General features: G+C 47.4%; 1 protein-coding gene, 1 long non-coding RNA gene and 1 other non-coding gene across 7 annotated transcripts in view; 2 read left to right on the top strand and 1 right to left on the bottom strand.

Moving 5' to 3' along the window:
- The first annotated feature begins 2,895 nt into the window (after positions 1 to 2,895).
- Positions 2,896 to 18,000, top strand: part of LOC105493904 (DEAD-box helicase 55) — a 22,404-nt gene continuing 7,299 nt past the window's right edge. For 3 of the 5 annotated variants that reach the window (XR_011608708.1, XM_011761877.3, XM_024796638.2), the window contains exons 1-10: positions 2,896 to 3,051; positions 6,312 to 6,362; positions 6,454 to 6,540; positions 7,845 to 7,936; positions 8,012 to 8,074; positions 9,102 to 9,251; positions 10,370 to 10,559; positions 13,948 to 14,030; positions 16,271 to 16,402; positions 17,578 to 17,670. Coding sequence is in view for 2 of the 5 variants with exons in the window: in XM_011761877.3 (XP_011760179.1) it covers positions 2,944 to 3,051; positions 6,312 to 6,362; positions 6,454 to 6,540; positions 7,845 to 7,936; positions 8,012 to 8,074; positions 9,102 to 9,251; positions 10,370 to 10,559; positions 13,948 to 14,030; positions 16,271 to 16,402; positions 17,578 to 17,670 (1,049 nt within the window). In the remaining 3 variants the exon portion in view is untranslated. Of the gene's footprint in view, positions 3,052 to 6,245; positions 6,363 to 6,453; positions 6,541 to 6,560; positions 6,727 to 7,844; positions 7,937 to 8,011; positions 8,075 to 9,101; positions 9,252 to 10,369; positions 10,560 to 13,947; positions 14,031 to 16,270; positions 16,403 to 17,577; positions 17,671 to 18,000 lie in introns of those variants that run through there. The other 2 variants (XR_011608709.1, XR_011608710.1) reach the window with 2 other exon arrangements.
- Positions 17,451 to 18,000, bottom strand: part of LOC139356614 (uncharacterized) — a 1,473-nt gene continuing 923 nt past the window's right edge. Inside the window, exon 2 of the long non-coding RNA XR_011608711.1 lies at positions 17,451 to 17,731. This is a non-coding gene — a long non-coding RNA (uncharacterized lncRNA). The remainder of the gene's footprint in view (positions 17,732 to 18,000) is intronic.
- Positions 17,778 to 17,910, top strand: LOC112429140 (small nucleolar RNA SNORA9). The gene has a single exon (XR_003021279.2). It is a non-coding gene; the product is annotated as a small nucleolar RNA SNORA9 (small nucleolar RNA).

Raw genomic sequence — 18,000 nt, 5'->3', positions numbered from 1 at the left:
AAGTGATCCTCCTGCCTCAGCCTCCCAAAGTGTTGTGATTGCAGACATGAGCCACCGTGCCTGGCCGAAGTCCCATTTTATAAAAGTTGTCGAAGAGTTTTGAGAATGTGATGATCATTTCATTGAAAATGTGGCTTTAGGCTGTTGTCTTTTACTTAATTTGAGATGACTGCAGTCTGCATGAGTTGTATTCCCATTTATTGATCCCACAAATATTTGAGTGATTGCTGTGTGCTACAGTGATAGTCCCTGGCCGGGCGCGGTGGCTCACGCCTGTAATCCCAGCAATTTGGGAGGCCGAGGCGGGCGGATCACAAGGTCAGGAGATCGAGACCACGGTGAAACCCCGTCTCTACTAAAAATACAAAAAATTAGCCGGGCGCGGTTGTGGGCGCCTGTAGTCCCAGCTACTCGGGAGGCTGAGGCAGGAGAATGGCGTGAACCCGGGAGGCAGAGCTTGCAGTGAGCCGAGATCGCGCCACTGCACTCCAGCCTGGGCGACAGAGCGAGACTCCGTCTCAAAAAAAAAAAAAAAAAAAAAAGAGAAAAGACCCCATTAGTGTGGGTTTTACATTTTGGTGGCAGAGATGAACCTAGTAAGTTGTGTGTGTGTGTGTGTGTGTGTGTGTGTGTGTAGCAAGAAAGATAATGGTAAATGCTAAGAAGGGAAAATAAATGAGGGTAGGAGTTTCAGTGATGCGGAAAGGAAGGTAACACTGAGAAGGTGATTTCAAAAGTCCAAGTGGAATGTAAGGGAGTGTAGGGGAAAACTTACCTTTTGTCCTCAGGTTTCTCTAAAAATTCAACTGAAAAAAGGCAGATTAATAGGAGGAAAGTGATGCAAATTTATTTGGTCATGGTTTTGCACAACAAAGGAACCTTCAGAATTAAGACCCAAAGTTACAGGGAAAAATATTCATTTTTATGCTTAGGCTCAACAAAATATGCACAGCTAAGTAGAAATAGGACTGGACAAGAAGGGCATGATCTAATGCTCACAGACTGAGTGGGGAAGCCCAGCAAGGCCTGTCTGGATTCTTTTCGGCCTCTCTGCAGCATTCCTTCCTTCTAGGTAGGGGACAGAACCCTTCCTGTAATGGGGTCTTACAACCTACAAGCAAAACAAAAGAGGTCAGAAATTTTTTTTTTTTTTTTTAGAGACATAGTCTCTCGCTGTCGCCCCGGCTGGAGTGCAGTGGCGCCATCTTGGCTCACTGCAGCCTCCGCCTCCTGGGTTCAAGCAATTCTCCTGCCTCAGCCTCCCAAGTAACTGGGACTACAGGTGCACGCCGCCAAATCCGGCTAATTTTTTTGGTATTTTTAGTAGAGACGGGGTTTCACCGTGTTGCCCAGGCTGGTCTCAAACTCGAGCTCAGGCAATCCGCCCACCTCGGCCTCTGAAAGTGTTAGGATTACAGGTGTGAGCCACTGCGTCTGGCCTTTTTTTTTTTTGAAACAGTTTCACTCTGTCACCCAGGCTAGAATGCAGTGGTGCGATCTAGGCTCACTGCAACCTCCACCTCTCAGGTTCAGGCGATGCTCATTGCTTGGCCTCCGGAGTAGCTGCAGGCACCTGCCACACTTGGCTAATTTTTTTGTATTTTTAATAGAGACGGGATTTCACCACTTTGGCCAGGCTGGTCTTAAACTCCTGACCTTAGGTGATCCACCTGCCTCGGACTCCCAAACTGCTGGGATTACAGGTGTGAGCCACGCGCCCAGCCCAGGTAATTTCTTTTTTTCTTTTCTTTTCTTTTTTTTGAGACTGAGTCTCACTCTGTCGCCCAGGCTGGAGTGCAGTGGCGCAACCTCCACCTCCCTGGTTCAAGCGATTCTTCTTCTGCTTCAGGCTCCCGAGTAGCTGGGACTTACAGGTATGCGCCACCATGCCCGGCTAATTTTTGTATGTTTAGTAGAGACGGGGTTTCACCATATTGGCCAGGCTGGTCTCGAACTCCTCACCTCGTGATCTGCCCGCCTTGGCCTCCCAAAGTGCTGGGATTACAGGCGTGAGCCACCATGTCCGGCCGATAATTTCTTTATGGCCAGTTTTTTCACAGAAAGGTGGAGAGAGAGAGTTAGAGTAATATTTTTAGGTTTTATGGCTGACTTTGGAGAAAAGGGGTTCCCGTTTCTATGCTCCATCATGACGGGCAAGAGGGATTCTTGAGTTTCTATGGCCAGCCTCACAGAATCAGAGATCAGAGACGGGGCAGAAGGTCAGAGAGAAACTTGCTTCTGAGGCTGCCTCTGGGGTCTTCATTTTGGGGTTTCGTTTTCAGAGCCTCAACAGGAGCAAGTCATGCACATAGCTGGAGGAGATAGGCCCTCATAGAGGGCACGTAATGAGTGGTCAATAAAAGCTTGCTGAGTGAAGGTGTATGTGGACATGAATGGCCCAGGCCAACTGTGAACAGTGGAATAGGACAGTGTTCTTACTTAGGACTCTGACCCTAACTTCCGGGAAAGTAAACCAACATTCAGGATGTACCGGCCATCGGACCCCCGCCATCAGCGGGTGCCTGTTTTGCAGGGCTGCTAACCCGGGGCCCCGACACGTTTCTCTGCCCACGGCAGCCAGCCCCACGGTCCTTCGGCCTGGACGCGGTCCTGTGCTGCCACCTGCCTCCGAGGGACAAAGAAAGTGGGAGAGCCGGGCCAGACTCCCTCCCGCCAAAACCCTTGCCTGGTGCTGAGAGGCGCCCGGAGCCCAGGGGTGCGGGGCGGGTGTAACTCCCCGAGCCTGCCCCGCCGCCTGCCTCCACCGTCCCGCGAGCGCCTTTCCTCGCTCCCGCGGCGTTGGAGCCTTCGCAGCGCTCCGGAACTCTGCTGCTCCAGCAAAGTTCCCGGCCGGCCGCCGGAGCTGCCGGAAGCGGAAGTGCTCGTTGCGGGTGCACAGGGCGCCTTCGAGCAGCGGCGACCGAGACGGCAAAGGAGAGCGCCATGGAGCATGTGACGGAGGGCTCCTGGGAGTCTCTGCCAGTGTCACTGCACCCGCGGGTGCTGGGCGCGCTGCGGGAGCTGGGCTTCCCGTACATGACGCCGGTGCAGGTATCGGTTCCTGGGGGAGAGTGAGGCTGGGAGGGGGGCAGGCACCCGCTGCTTCGGACACAGCGGAGGTGATCGGACAGACCCGAGCCCTGGGGCGCTCATCCCTCCAGCTGGGGCTCTTGCCTCGTCTCCAGGCTGCCCAGACTGGCGGGATGCGGAGCTGCTCGGCCAGCGAGCCGGCAGAGGGGCCGCGACCCACCCTGCCCTCGGGTGCTGGGGTCTCGAGCCTGGTTCTCATCCTAGCCCTGCCCCCTGTAGCTGTGAGACCTCGGGCAAATGGCTTAACCTCAACGTGCTTCATTTTCCTTCTCTGTGAAATGATGAAAAAGTAACACCCTCCTTATGGGGTTGCTGTGGGGACTAAATAAACCAGTCGGCACACTATAGGAGCTCAGTGAGGGTTACCTGTTGTTATGCATCTTTTCAAGAAGTATTTCTTGAGGACCTACTATGTGCCAGGAACTCTTCTAGGCTCTGGGGAGTTTGCAGTATTGGCATCTGCTCATAGCCTTACTTTCTAGCGCAGGAGCTAGAGAAAGGATAATTTCAGCTGCTAGTAAATGTTATGAAGGAACTAAGACTGTTGTGATAGTGTCACTCGAGGACTGGAGAGGAGGTGAGACAGGGTGCTAAGGAAGGCCTCTCTGAGGAGGTGTCATTGAGCTGAGACCTCAGTGATTGAGAAGGAGCTGGCTCTCGGGTGACGAGGGGGAGATTATTCCAGCGGAGAGAAATACCAGTGCACATAAATGCCCTGGGGCAGGCTGCAAATGGTTTGAGCAGCAGAAAGGAGGCCTTTGTGACTGAACATCAAGAGTAGTGCAAGAGATGGATTGTGTAGGGTCTTGTAGAAGCTTGGATTTCATTCTAAATGTAGTGGGAAGCCATCTTATCTGGGAAGATGTTTAGGAAAGGAAGGGCTGTGATTTCTCTTTAGAGAGTGGTCCACCTGCCTCAGCCTCCCAAAGTGCTGGGATTACAGGCTGAACCACCGCACCCCACCGATTTTTATTCTTAGTAGCTGAGTGAATGGTGTTACCATTTCCCGAGAATGGCTGGAGGGTGTAGCAGGTTTCAGAAGGAAAGTCAAAAGTTCTTGTTTTTTTTTCTTTGTGTGTGTGGGTGGGGTTTTTTTTTTTTTTTTTTTAATGTTTTTGAGACAGAATCTTCCTCTGTTGCCCAGGTTGGAGTGCAATCGCATGATCTCAGCTCACTGCAACTTCTGCCTCCCGTGTTCAAATGATTCTTCCATTTCAGCCTTCCGAGTAGCTGGGATTACAGGCATGCATCACCACGCCTGGCTAATTTTTGTGTTTTTAGTAGAGATAGGGTTTCGCCATGTTGGCCAGGTTGGTCTCAAACTCCTGATCTCAGGTGATACGCCCGCCTTGGCCTCCCAAAGTGCTGGGATTACAGGTGTGAGCCACCGTGCCTGGCCACAAGAGTCCTGTTTTTAAACATTGAGCTGGGTACAGAGGCACCCGCCTGTAGTACCATTTACTTGGAAGGCCGAGGTGGGAGGATCCCTTGAGCCCAAGAATTCAAGACCAGCCTGGGCAACATAGTGAGACCCCCATCTCTGAAATTAAAATAAATAATGGCCGGGCACGGTGGCTTACGCCTGTAATCCTAGCACTTTTGGAGACTAAGGTGGGAGGATCACTTGAGACCAGGAGTTCAAGACCAGCCTGGGCAACATAGGGAGGCCCTGTAATAGCAAAAAATTTTTGAAAATAAATGAAGCCTTGAGTTTGAGATGCCCATAAGATTCCTGGGAATGTGGAGAATCTATTTCCAGCAGACAGGGCTGGAGATGGAAACTGGGAGTGCTGTGTTCCCTGCCTAGGGAACCTGGCCTCAGATCCTCAGAGCCTCAGAGCTCATTGTCTAGACCTGTCATCCACTACACAGTCACCAGACACGGCTATAGAGTGCTTGAAATACACTTTGTCCAAATCAAAGTATACTCTGAGTATCAAATAACACAGTATATTTTGAAGGCCTAGTATGAAAAAAGAATGGAAAATGTTGATTTTTACATATTGATTAAATGTGAAGGGACAATATTTTTGATATATTGGGTTAAATAAAATATTAAAATTTATTTCACCCATTTCTTTTTACTTTTCTTACTATGGCTACTAGAAAATTTAACATTGTTTATGTGGTTCACATTTTATTTCTATTGGACAGCAGTGGCCTGGAGCAGCGTCCTCACCCTCGGCACTATTGACATTTTGTGCTGGAAAATTTTTTGTTGTGGGCTGTCCTGGGCATTGTAGGATGTTTAACAGCATCACTGGAATCTGTCCACCAGAGGACATCACCTCCCAACTCTGGCTGTAATTTATTTAGTTACTTATTTTTTTGAGGCAGTGTCTTGCTCTGTTATCCAGGCTGGAGTGTGGTGGTACAGTCACAACTCACTGCAGCCTCAACCTCCCTGGGCCTAGGTGATCCTCCTACCTTAGCCTCCTGAGTAGCTGGGACCACAGGCATGCACCACCACACCCACATAATTAAAAAAATTTTCTTTGTAGAGATAGAGTCTCCCTGTGTTGCCAAGGCTGGTCTGGAACTCCTGGCCTTAAGGGAGTTAAGGGCCTCCCAAAGTGCTGTAATTATAGATGTGAGCCACCATGCCTGGCCCACCCTGGGTTTTGACAACCAAAAATGTCTCCTTACATTGCCAAATGTTCCCTTGGGGGTTGATAGGGAGGATAGAAATCACTGTGCAGAGGCAGTTGGAATAATATTACATCTGCTGTGATTTAAGTGAGCTCAGGCCCTGGGGACCAGGGCTGAACCCTGGAGGGAGCAGCCACGAGGCCAAGGCCTAAATCTAATTGAGGTTTAGCTTTTTTGATGCTAAAACCAGGTTTCTTGTAAAGTCTGGAGACCTCTACAGTGCTTAAAATGAGAAGGTTTATTTGAATCTTGATTCTGTGATATTAGAGCTGGAAGGGACCCTAAAACCCAATGTCTTCAACCCCTTCCTGGTTCAGAGAGGGAAGTTGGAGAGACAGGAATAGAATTCAGGACTCCCACCTCCCAGCTCAGCTCACTGTCCCCACACGTCGTCCATGTAGACACAGTTGCCACGTTTGATTCAACTTCTGTATGGTGACTTGGTTACTCAGAGACCCTTTTGTGGTGGGGTCCACTGTGGCCTTAGCTGCCTGTTATGTTCCTAGGGCTTCGGTTCTCACCTGTGAAGTGATGACATCCTTTAACCGGTGCTTTGCAATCTCTCCCTTTAGTCTGCAACCATCCCTCTGTTCATGCGAAACAAAGATGTCGCTGCAGAAGCGGTGAGTGCCTCGGGTACGTGCAGCCTGTCCTTGTGTTTTCCCTCACATGAACTCTGAGGAAGAAAAGGAAACCAAAACTCTCTGTTTGCAGGTCACAGGTAGTGGCAAAACACTCGCTTTTGTCATCCCCATCCTGGAAATTCTTCTGAGAAGAGAAGAGAAGTTAAAGAAGAGTCAGGTGAGGACAGTGAAAGTGATTTATTTTCACCTAGTCATCAGAGTTCACATTGGATTAAGAAGCTGGCTACAAACTTGAAAAAATAGATCAGAAGCCATGGCTCACACCTGTAATCCCAGCACTTTGGGAGGCCGAGTCTGGAGGATCACTGGAGTCCAGGAGTTTGAGAGCAGCCTGGGCAACACAGTGAGACTTTATCTCTACCAATAATGAATGAATGAATGAATGAATGAGTGAAAGAAACTTGAAGAAAAAAAAGACAATCCTCATTATTTGTGGATTCTATATTTGTTAATTTGTCTGCTCGTTGAAACTTATAACACCCCAGTGGATCCTCGGTGCTTCTGTGGTCATGGGCATGGGCAGAGCTGCCTTTTGTTTTACTGCTCAGGTGTAAACAGTGTCCTTTTCGTCATCTATTTAGTGCTATGTTTTTCACCTTTTTTTTTTCCTTTTTTACCTGAGACAGGGTCTTGCTCTGTCACCCAGACTGGAGTGCAGTGGTGTGATCTCAGTTCACTGCAACCTCCACCTCCCAGGCTCAAGCTATCCTCCTGCCTCAGCCTCCCAAGTAGATGGGACTACAGGTGTGGACCACCACATCTGGGTAATTTTTTGTATTTTTTGAGGAGAAGGGGTTTTGACATGTTACCCAGGCTGGTCTCAAACTTCTGGGCTCAAGTGATCTTTCCACCTCGGCCTCCCAAAGTGCTGGGATTACAGGTGTGAGCCAGCGTGCCCAGCCATTTTGCACATTTGTTGCTTTATGTTGGTGATTTTGGTTTTTGAAATGGCTCCGTGGTGTAGTGCAGTCTAGTGTTCCTGGGCGCAAGAAGGTTATGACGTGCAGAGAGAATCCCCGCACTAGAGGAGCACAAGCTCAGGCATGAGTTAATGTGCTGTTGGCCACGAGTTCAATAGGAATGAATCAACAGTATATATTAAATAGAGTCTTTTAAGCACAAACAGACATAAAATAGAGTTATGTATTGATTGAATGACAAAAATGTCATGTCCAGAGACTGGCAGGAACCTAACCCTGCGTTTCCCCTGTGAGCAGTGGTTCAGCGTTCACTAATTCAGTGTTCTTAGTGTGAGTGACTTTAAAGAGCATAACTGCAGTGTATGATGACAAGTAACCGTAATTCAAAGTAGTTGATACGTGCTCAGGGATGCTGCTGAGAACGCCCAGTAACTGCGGTTTCTCTGGAAGTTCTGTGTGCGGTGGAGGGCGGAGGGCCTATGAGTTCCTCTCCAGGAGGCCCTTGTGCTGCTGACTGTGTCCCTTCCTTCCATGTGGGCAGGTCGGAGCCATAATCATCACCCCCACCCGAGAGCTGGCCGTTCAGATAGACGAGGTCCTGTCGCATTTCACGAAGCACTTCCCCCAGTTCAGGTGAATTGGATGCAGTGTCCCTGTTAGCCATGGGCTGTTGTTTTGCTGAACTTAAAGACTGTTTTCTTGTTTTAGCCAGATTCTTTGGATTGGAGGCAGGAATCCTGGAGAAGATGTTGAGAGGTTTAAGCAACAAGGGTGAGTTTGCTCATGTCTGCTCATTTATTTGCTGCTCTTGGCACTGAACCTAAGAATTGATATGTGATCTCAGCCTAACTGTGGGTCCCCCTTTCAGCAGCCTCCTCCCCCTGCAAAAAGGTGTTTTCTCCAGGCCAGCTTCCTATGGCGCTTTGCTAGCTCCTTCCCATGAGGGCCTGATGAGTACTTAACTCAAGTTCCTACAGAGGTCAAGAGAACGACGTGAGGATAAATGAGTGGTCAGGATAGATGAATGCGGGACTGGGGGATGGTGAGGAACTGGCCAGTAGCTGCCTGGAATACTCAGCTCCAGCTGGTAGCTGCCTGGCGGGACTGGGCTCAGTCGTGCCAGGTTTTGAATTTTTTAGAAAGAAGATGGAATTCCAGATTTGTGTGTGTAATCTCCTGATTTTTTAACTGTTGGCGTGTAATCCACGTTTGAAAAACACATCTTGTAGGTGAGCCAGTCTGAGGGAGCCACATCCGGCCCTGAGTCTGCCAGTTTGTGATCTTTACATAGGGTTCTCTAATTCTGTCAACATTCCCATTTTACATGTGAGATACCTGGGGCCTACAATGGTTGAGTTAACTTGCGTAGGTCAGAGGTTGGGAAGCTTTTTTTGTAAATGAGCAGATGGTAACTGTTTTCGGCTTTGTGAACCATATGGTCTCCGTCGCAGTTACTCAACTGCTGTTGCAGTGTGAAGGCAGCGATAGGCAACATGTGAATAAATGGGCGTGGTTGTCTGCCAATAAAATACTTGGCAAGGACAGGCAGCAGCCCAGGTTTGGTCTGGGAGCTGGAGTTTGCCAACCTTGCCTGGGTCATAGCCCAGAACCCAGATCCTGTTTCGCCGCAGCGCTCACATTTTCTACCCTACAGCACTCTTTTCCACTCTCATGCTCTTCGTTCTCTTCACTAGGGCTTAAATGACTTTGGAGGGATATGAAGCTTGGTATTTTGGTAATTATTAACCACATTCCCAAGATCCAGAGAGCTTGGTAAATGTTAACTTTCTTTCCAAAGTGGGAACATCATTGTGGCCACTCCAGGCCGCTTGGAGGACATGTTCCGAAGGAAGGCGGAAGGCTTGGATCTGGCCAGCTGTGTGCGATCCCTGGATGTCCTGGTGTTGGATGAGGCAGACAGACTTCTGGACATGGGGTTTGAGGCAAGGTACTGGACTTTGGACTTCACTGGCTTGAGTGGGTGGATGATACTAATACAAAAGGAAAGCAAAATGGAGTTTACCACTTTATGACTAGGTATTTTTATTTTTTATTTTCATTTTAATTTATTTTTAATTAATTTATTTTTTAGAGACAGGGTCTTGTGCTGTAACCGAGGCCAGCGTGCAGTGGCGTGATTATGTTCACTGCAGCCTCAACCTCTTGGGCTCAGGTGATCCTCCTGCATCAGCCTCCTGAGTAGCTGGGGCTACAGGCACACACCACCATGCCTGTTTTTTTTATTTTTTGCAGCTGGGGTTTTGCCATGTTGCCCAGGCTGTTCTCAAACTCCTGGGCTTAAGTGATCCTCCCACCTAGGCTTCCCAAAGTGCTAGGATTACAAGCGCCAGCCACCATACCTGGCCTAAGTATTTTTATTAACCACATTTTAATTTCAAATCATTAAGTAGTTTGAGCTTTCAAATTCTACCACGTGATTTTTATTCCCGTTCTATCTTTGATCTTATAATGCACTTTCCTTCAAGTGTTTTTTTTTTTTTTTTTTTGAGACAGGGTTTCACTCTGTCATCCAGGCTAGAATGCAGTGGCATGATTTTGGGTCATTGCGACCTTTACTTCCTGGGCTTAAGTGAGCCTCCCATCTCAGCCTCCTGAGTATCTGGGACTACAGGCACATGCCATCACACCTTTTTTTTTTTTTTTTTAATTTTTGCAGAGACAAGATCCCCTTATGTTGCCCAGGTTGGTCTCAAATTCCTGGGCTCAAGAGATCCTCCTATCCCAGCCTCCCGAAGTGCTGGGATTACGGGCATGAGCCATCACACCTGGCAGTTTTGTTGTTTTTTAATAAACAGTTTAATGGGATGTAATTCACATATCATTATAATTGTATAATTATATGCTAAAATTTGAGGAACCTTGGAAAAATGAAAGTATAAAGAAGAAACAAAGAATCACCCATAATCTCACCTCCCAGTGTATGTGCTATAAATATTTTGATGGCTTCACTTTCAGTCTTTCTGAATACCTGTTTGGTATCGTGAAGCACTGTGTGTTGATTATGCTGGCAAGTGAGCGGTTAAGTGTGAGCCCTCTTTTTATCAGCATCAACACCATCCTGGAGTTTTTGCCAAAGCAGAGGAGAACAGGCCTTTTCTCAGCCACTCAGACGCAGGAAGTGGAGAACTTGGTGAGAGCAGGCCTCCGGAACCCTGTCCGGGTCTCGGTGAAGGAGAAAGGCGTGGCAGCCAGCGGCGCCCAGAAGACCCCCTCCCGCCTGGAAAACTACTACATGGTGAGTGCCTGGGCTTGCTTCTTACTTAGTGATAATGACCAGTGCTCATTTTATGGAAATTGTACTGGTAGAATAAATATATGAGACCCTGTAGCACATATGAAATGCATTTGGGGACAGAGCTAGGAGAAATGGTCTGGGTGTTCCTGCTCATGAATGAGTAAGTTAGTTAAATTGGGCATAAATGTATTTTAAGCACAGTCTCTAAGGACAGTGTCTCTGAACCTCCTACCCTCAAGTGACAAAATGTTTCTATTTTACATGCTTGGGGTGTGCTGGGTGCAGGCATGATTAAACTCTGTAGTTCCTGGGCCTGTCAGAACAGCCTGTGTCACAGAGAAGGGCATAGTTAGATGTGCAGGTGGAACACAGAAAATCAAATGACAGACTCACTCCTGAGGAGATTTTGTGGGGTGGAAATAAATGTTCTACTCTGTAAATGTTGTGTATTTTTGACCTGCATCAAATATGTTGAATTTCTTTTTTTTTTTTTTTTTTTTTTTTTGTGACGGAGTCTCACTCTGTCACCCAGGCTGGAGTGCAGTGGCATGATCTCAGCTCACTGCAAGCTCCACCTTCTGGGTTCACACCATTCTCCTGCCTCAGCCTCCTGAGTAGCTGCGACTACAGGCACCCGCCACCATGCCCGGCTAATTTTTTATATTTTTTTAGTAGAGACGGGGTTTCACTGTGTTAGCCAGCATGGTCTCGATCTCCTGACCTGGTGACCTGCCGACCTCGGCCTCCCAAAGTGCTGGGATTACAGGCGTGAGCCACTGCGCCCAGCCTTTTTGTTTGTTTGTTTTTTGTTTTGAGACAGTGTCTCACCCAGGCTGGAGTGCAGTGGCACGATCTCGGCTCATTGCAACCTCTGCCTCCCGGGTTCAAGCAATTCTCCTGCCTCAGCCTCCTGAGTAGCTGGGATTACAGGCGTGTGCCACCGTGCCCGGCTAACTTTTTGTATCTTTAGTAGAGGTGGGGTTTCACCACGTTGGCCAAGCTGGTCTTGAACTCCTGACTTCATGATTGCCTGCCTCAGCTTCCCAAAGTGCTGGGATTACAGGCATAAGCCATTGTGCCTGGCCCAAATATGCTGAATTTCTAGTAGTAAATACTGGCTGCTAGTTTCTGTAGTTTCTTCACAAGGAAGTAGATGGGCTTTTGGCAATTTGATTGTTTAGTAATGAGGCCACTCCCCACCCCTGTTCTGTTCCGTCCCATTGCTGGGATGGGCCACGAGGCACAAATGCAGAGAGCACAGGCTGCAGGGGAGGCAGCACCATCAGGGCACGGAGGAACCCACAAGCCAGTGCCACTGCTGATGGTACATTGTCCCACCAGCCTGGGGCTGGGACTTTTCTTTCTCTTTTGCAATAAGCTTTTTCAGGTTAAATTTTTCTTTAGGCCTGGAGGGGTTCCCTAGCTCCTGAACATGTCTGCTGTTCAAAATGAAGGAGGCTGGTCTTGAAACCAGAGTGTTCCTATTGCTGTAGACTGTGAGGTTGTCGAGGCTGCTCTCCTGTTTGTGTCAATTTGTAGGCAGATTAAAGGTAGAATGAGTTTCCAAATGAGAAACTGCTCCTAGTGTAACTGGAGAGTGTTGTCGAGATCAGATAGGCTCATCAGAAGTGGGAGCTGTAGTTGCCATTGATGTTTCTGACAGTCCAGGCTGGGTGAGGGAGGAGGCTAGCTCTTCCCAAGCAGAGGGAAGGACTCTGCATAGGGTAGTGTGGAGAGCATGGGTGCTAGAGCAGCTAGAGCAGGACTACCTGGTGCATATCTTGGCTTTGGCCCCTACTAAATTAACCGGTGAACTTAGAGGTCCTCACTTGTCAAATGGGGGCCACAGTAGTATACAGCTTCGTAGGGTTGCTGGAGGATTAATTAATTAATCCATGCAAAAATGTTCATGATAGTGCTTAGTACACGGTAAGTATGGGTTGAACATTCCTAACTTGAAATTTCAAAATCCAGAATGCTCCAGAATCTGGAGTTTTTTGAATGCCAGCATGATGCGGAAAGGAAATGCTTGTTGGAGTATTTTAGATTTCGGATTTCCAGATTAGGGATGCCCAACTGGTAAGTATAGTGCAGCTATTCCAAAATCTGAAAGAATTCAAAAGCCAAAAAACACTTCAAGTCCCAGGGACCTTGGATGAGGGATACTCGTACTAATGTTAGCTTTGGATACCCACTGTGGCTACTGTTGCGTTCTGTTGTTTTACATTCGTTTTGCATTTAGAGATGGCTGAGTACATGAGAAAAAATTCCAAACTGGGCATTTGGTTTTGGTAAAAATAGGATGAATGCATTCAGGTAAATTTAATGTCTCTAATTTGGGAGTTTGAATGGAGGACTTGATTGCATTATGAAAAAAAGCAGGCCGGGCGCGGTGGCGCAAGCCTGTAATCCCAGCACTTTGGGAGGCCGAGACGGGCGGATCACGAGGTCAGGAGATCAAGACCATCCTGGCTAACACGGTGAAACCCCGTCTCTACTAAAAAATACAAAAAACTAGCCGGGCGAGGTGGCGGCGCCTGTAGTCCCAGCTACTTGGGAGGCTGAGGCAGGAGAATGGCGTGAACCTGGGGGACGGAGCTTGCAGTGAGCCGAGATCGTGCCACTGCACTCCAGCCTGGGCGACAGAGCGAGACTCTGTCTCAAAAAAAAAAAAAAAAGAAAGAAAAAGAAAAAAAGCAATGGGGTCTGAGTCCATGGAAGCCTTTTAAATAATTATGTACATTGCTTTCTGGAAATCATTATTCATCTTAGAGCAGTGACTTCTGAACTTGGCATCAAAATTTCCTGGGGGAACTCTTAAATAATATGGATTCTTAGGTCCAATCTCAGACCTACTGAATCAGAATCTGTATGTCGTACCCAAGAATCTGCATTTAAAAAAATATATATATCCTTTGGCTGGGTTAGGTGGCTCATGCCTGTAATCCCAGCACTTTAGAACTGAGGTGGGAGGATCACCGGAGGCCAGGCCAGGAGTTTGAGACCAGTCTGGGCAACATATTGAGAGTCTGTCTCTTAAAAAAAAAGGAAAAGAAAAGGTAAAATAAATAAATAAATAAAAATCTACTCTGGAGATGGTGTACCAGCTCTCATGTATATTGGGATTGGGAGTTGGGAACTGTTGCCTGTTGGATGACTGTGTTTCTCTGAGCTGTATGATTTTGTGACATACAAATTAACTTTTAGAGGCAGCAGCACATGTCAATGTTTACTCTGAGCTAGGTAGACCAGTTAACATTCTGACTAAAGTCTGTCCTACCTGTGGGGAAAATGACATTCCTTAAAATTTAATGCTGAAACGGAAAATAGCCATGGGGATTATTATTGCCAAATATGTTTTTTATTAGTTTCCCTTTTTCTTGTGCAGGTATGCAAGGCAGATGAGAAATTTAATCAGCTGGTCCATTTTCTTCGCAATCATAAGCAGGAGAAACACCTGGTCTTCTTCAGGTACTCCTCTGGTCTCTGGTAGGGGTGTCAGGGATTCAGGCAGAATGTGCAGGTGCATGCGGCCTTTGGGTTTTGGATTCCATCTAGCATGGTTCTCTCGGGAATGCTTTTGGCTGCAAATAACTGAAAACCCAACTTTCGTGGTTCGAACAAGGTTGGCTTTATTTTTGTCCTGTAAAAATAAGTCCAAAGGCAGAGGCAGTTTCTCACAGGGGTTTCATGTGTCATTCATGTCAAGATCAATGTTGATGTGATTGATCTTCTCTTCCTGTGTGTCACCTCATGGATTCTGGATGACCACTATTATACCCTGTCATGTCTGCACTGAAGAAAGATAAGGGGGGAAAGGCAGAGGGGGTGTATGGCAATATTAGCTATATCCATGCCTTTTAATCAGTAAAACAAAGAGCTTCCTCAGAAACCCCTCTGCCCTAGCTGACTTCAGCTGTGAATTCATCTTAGGGGCCAAAAGTGGGTCATGTGGTGGCCCCTCACTTCAAGAGCAGCAGAGAAAATGAGTGCACAGCTTTTCTGGCTCTGTGGTAGTGGCCAGCGAAGCAAGAAGTGGTTGGGAATAGTGTTTATCAGCCATCCATGGAGTCCGCCACAGTGGGGTTTTGTCCTGTGGTCAGAAGGCAGTGTAGGAACAGATGCATATGTTCTTTGGACTGGTTGGTTCTTTTCCCCTTTTCTCCAGAGATAAATGTGTTGATCTTTAGCAGTACATAAAAAATAATTTTATATTACTTTTCCATGTGTTATCCTACAAATAAAATGCAATATTGACCATGACCCACAGTAAGAAGTACAATTCGGTACACACCCAAACAAGACAATAAAACAAAGGTTTTCACGAAACCACACTCTGCTAGGTGGGATGTTTTCTATTCTGTTCTACTCCAGCTGTTAATTTTTTAAAAATGCTGGTCGAGACCCACTAAATTGATTTCAGAACCCACCAGATCTGTGGGTGATGAGGCTTAGTGTGTGAAACACCACTTCGTTACATACTATGTGACTCAAGGTGGAAAGACGGACCAGTCTGGTGGCGGTCACAGCATAGGTGGAGGAACTGAAGTAGACAAGAGTTAGCCCAAACTGGAATGCAGTAGTCTGGTATAGTGGGAGGAGCATTTGACTTGGGTTCTGGTGCTGCCACTTACTCTGTGTTTCTGGTAAGTTTCAGTTCCCTCATCTGCAAAAGGATGGGAAATCACTGGGGAATGCTTCCAGTTAAGGAAAAGGGTCCAGGGTGAGCTGTATTAGAAGGGTACTGGGGGCCGGGCGCGGTGGCTCAAGCCTGTAATCCCAGCACTTTGGGAGGCCGAGACGGGCGGATCACGAGGTCAGGAGATCGAGACCATCCTGGTTAACACGGTGAAACCCCGTCTCTACTAAAAAATACAAAAAACTAGCCGGGCGAGGTGGCGGGCGCCTGTAGTCCCAGCCACTCGGGAGGCTGAGGCAGGAGAATGGCGTGAACCCGGGAGGCGGAACTTGCAGTGAGCTGAGATCTGGCCACTGCACTCCAGCCTGGGTGACAGAGCGAGACTCTGTCTCAAAAAAAAAAAAAAAAAAAAAAAAAAAAGAAGGGTACTGGGTAAGGAACTCACAGATTGAGAGAATGCTGAGTGTCCACCTCCCAGGGAAGGAGGCTCCCTGGCAGGAGTTCATGGGCCATCTGTTTAGGGCATATCTTTATTGGGATGACTCTGCCAACCTCCTTTTTGACCTTGGATGACTCAGCTCCAAGTCCCAAATATCTGGGAGAAGGGATCTATCTGATTGGTCTAGCTTGGGTTATTTGCTGAGCCCTTGGGAATCCTGCTAATTGGGGAAGAAGCAGTTCCCTAAAGGAAAAGCAGGAATGTTTTTAAATCTTGTAAGACTATTTGTGGCTAAGATGTCATTGCTTTTGTTCTGAATGACTGTTTCACTTCAATTCCTTTTTCGGGGTCAGGGAGATTTCCTGTTAGAACATCTTTAGACAGTAGAATACGTCCTTGGGGGTTTTAACTCATGTTTAAGGTATTTTATCAAAAGATTGGCCTTTCATTGGCTGAGAGGATTACAGATTGAGAACTCAGTTGTGGATGATTTCCACTGCCATTCTCATCATTCCCCTAGGGAGGGCTTGTAGTTAGGTTGTGTCTGCTGCAGCTATTGCTCACAGTTCCCCTCTCCCGGTTGTAGAAGGACCAAGGTGGTCAATGACTCTAAGCCCTCTGTCCCTCTTGCAGTACCTGTGCCTGTGTGGAATACTATGGAAAGGCTCTGGAGGCGCTGGTGAAGGGCGTGAAGATTATGTGCATTCATGGAAAGATGAAATATAAACGCAATAAGATCTTCATGGAGTTCCGCAAATTGCAAAGGTGGGTGAGCTTCATTGGAGGTAACAGCTTTCCTGCCACACTGCTCTTTCAGGTCCCCAAACACCCCATTCTCCAGTAGCCTGTGCTGTCCGCTTGTGTTGTTTTTCCTGCCTAGAACCCTCTTCTCTCTGTAACCTGGTTATCACATCTCTGTAAATGCCCAGAGCCTCCACTGCCCTGTTCTAATCGCTTTGCCTTTTGCTATGTCGTTTCCCTAGTTACTGAACTTCTGTGCTAGACGGCAGGCTCTGTGACACAGGAGCCCTGTGCATTGTCTTCACTCCCAGATTGCTCTGTGCCTGGCCCAGGGAAGGGTTGTGATGACTGTCAAGCAGCAACCATTTGTCCATTTGTCCTGTTGGTGTAGAAACTGTCTGTGGCTTAAGGGTGGGCACGGTGGCTCATGCCTGTAATCCCAGCACTTTGGGAGGCCAAGGCGGGTGGATCACAAGGTCAGGAGATCAAGACCATCCTGGCTAACACGGTGAAACCCCGTGTCTACTAAAAACAAATTAGCCGGGCATGGTGGCGGCACCTGTAGTCCCAGCAACTCAGAAGGCTGAGGCGGGAGAATGGCGTGAACCCAGGAGGTGGAGCTTGCAGTGAGCTGAGATCCGGCCACTGCACTCCAGCCTGGGTGACAGAGCGAGACTCCATCTCAAAACAAAAAACAAAACACAAAACACTGTCTGCTTATCAGGCTTGTGACTACACAGCAGGGAACTTGTGTCTTCCAATGACCATAACTTGTTTCTGTTTGTGCTGACAAATAACAGTTTTCTGTTTTTCTTAATCATTGAACATCTGGCTATATTAAAAGTCCTCTTTTGGGCAAAGCGATATACCTGACTGCGAGGCCTCAGTTACAGAATGAAGTGTCTTTTGTTTTTCAGATGGCTACAAAGGATTAGACCCATACAGTTTCGGTTTTCAAATGGAAATCTTGTAATTTTTAAAATCCCTTTGCTGTCTCTCACCTCCCTCCAATTTTTATTGGAATTTATGAAGTCCTAGAGATTTGTAGAAAGAAGAAAAAATCAAAATATTACCTTAAGCATGTGCTTCTGTGAGAAGCTCCAGCACCTGTGTGTCACTGTCATCAAGATCAGTAGGCTGTTTGATGGTGACGAAGATGGTGGCCTCCTTACTCAGAATGCTGTTTTCTCATTTTCTAGTGGGATTTTAGTGTGCACTGATGTGATGGCCCGGGGAATTGATATTCCTGAAGTCAACTGGGTTTTGCAGTATGACCCTCCCAGCAATGCAAGGTATGGTACGAGGCTGCCACCCACTCTCTGTTGAGGAAGTTAGCCTAATGAAGTAGGAATCCTGAAGAAGATAAACAGATAATGATGTTCATTGAAACATTATTTTATAGCAAGCCTCCAGCGTGCTTGGGTCTGCAGTGACCCCGTGCATTCCTACAGTGCTTGCCAGAACAGTTTTGAAACGGTTTGAGGCCTTGCCCTGCACCATGTAGAGCAAGGTTATAGAAATTTCAGACAGTGAGAGAAAACATAAAGCAACAACAAAATATTATTTGAGGCCGGGCGCGGTGACTCACGCCTGTAATTCCAGCACTTTGGGAGGCCTAGGCG

This window comes from Macaca nemestrina, chromosome 10, assembly GCF_043159975.1.
Source record: "Macaca nemestrina isolate mMacNem1 chromosome 10, mMacNem.hap1, whole genome shotgun sequence".
NCBI lineage: Eukaryota > Metazoa > Chordata > Mammalia > Primates > Cercopithecidae > Macaca > Macaca nemestrina.
This window is presented reverse-complemented; position numbering and strand designations above follow the sequence as displayed.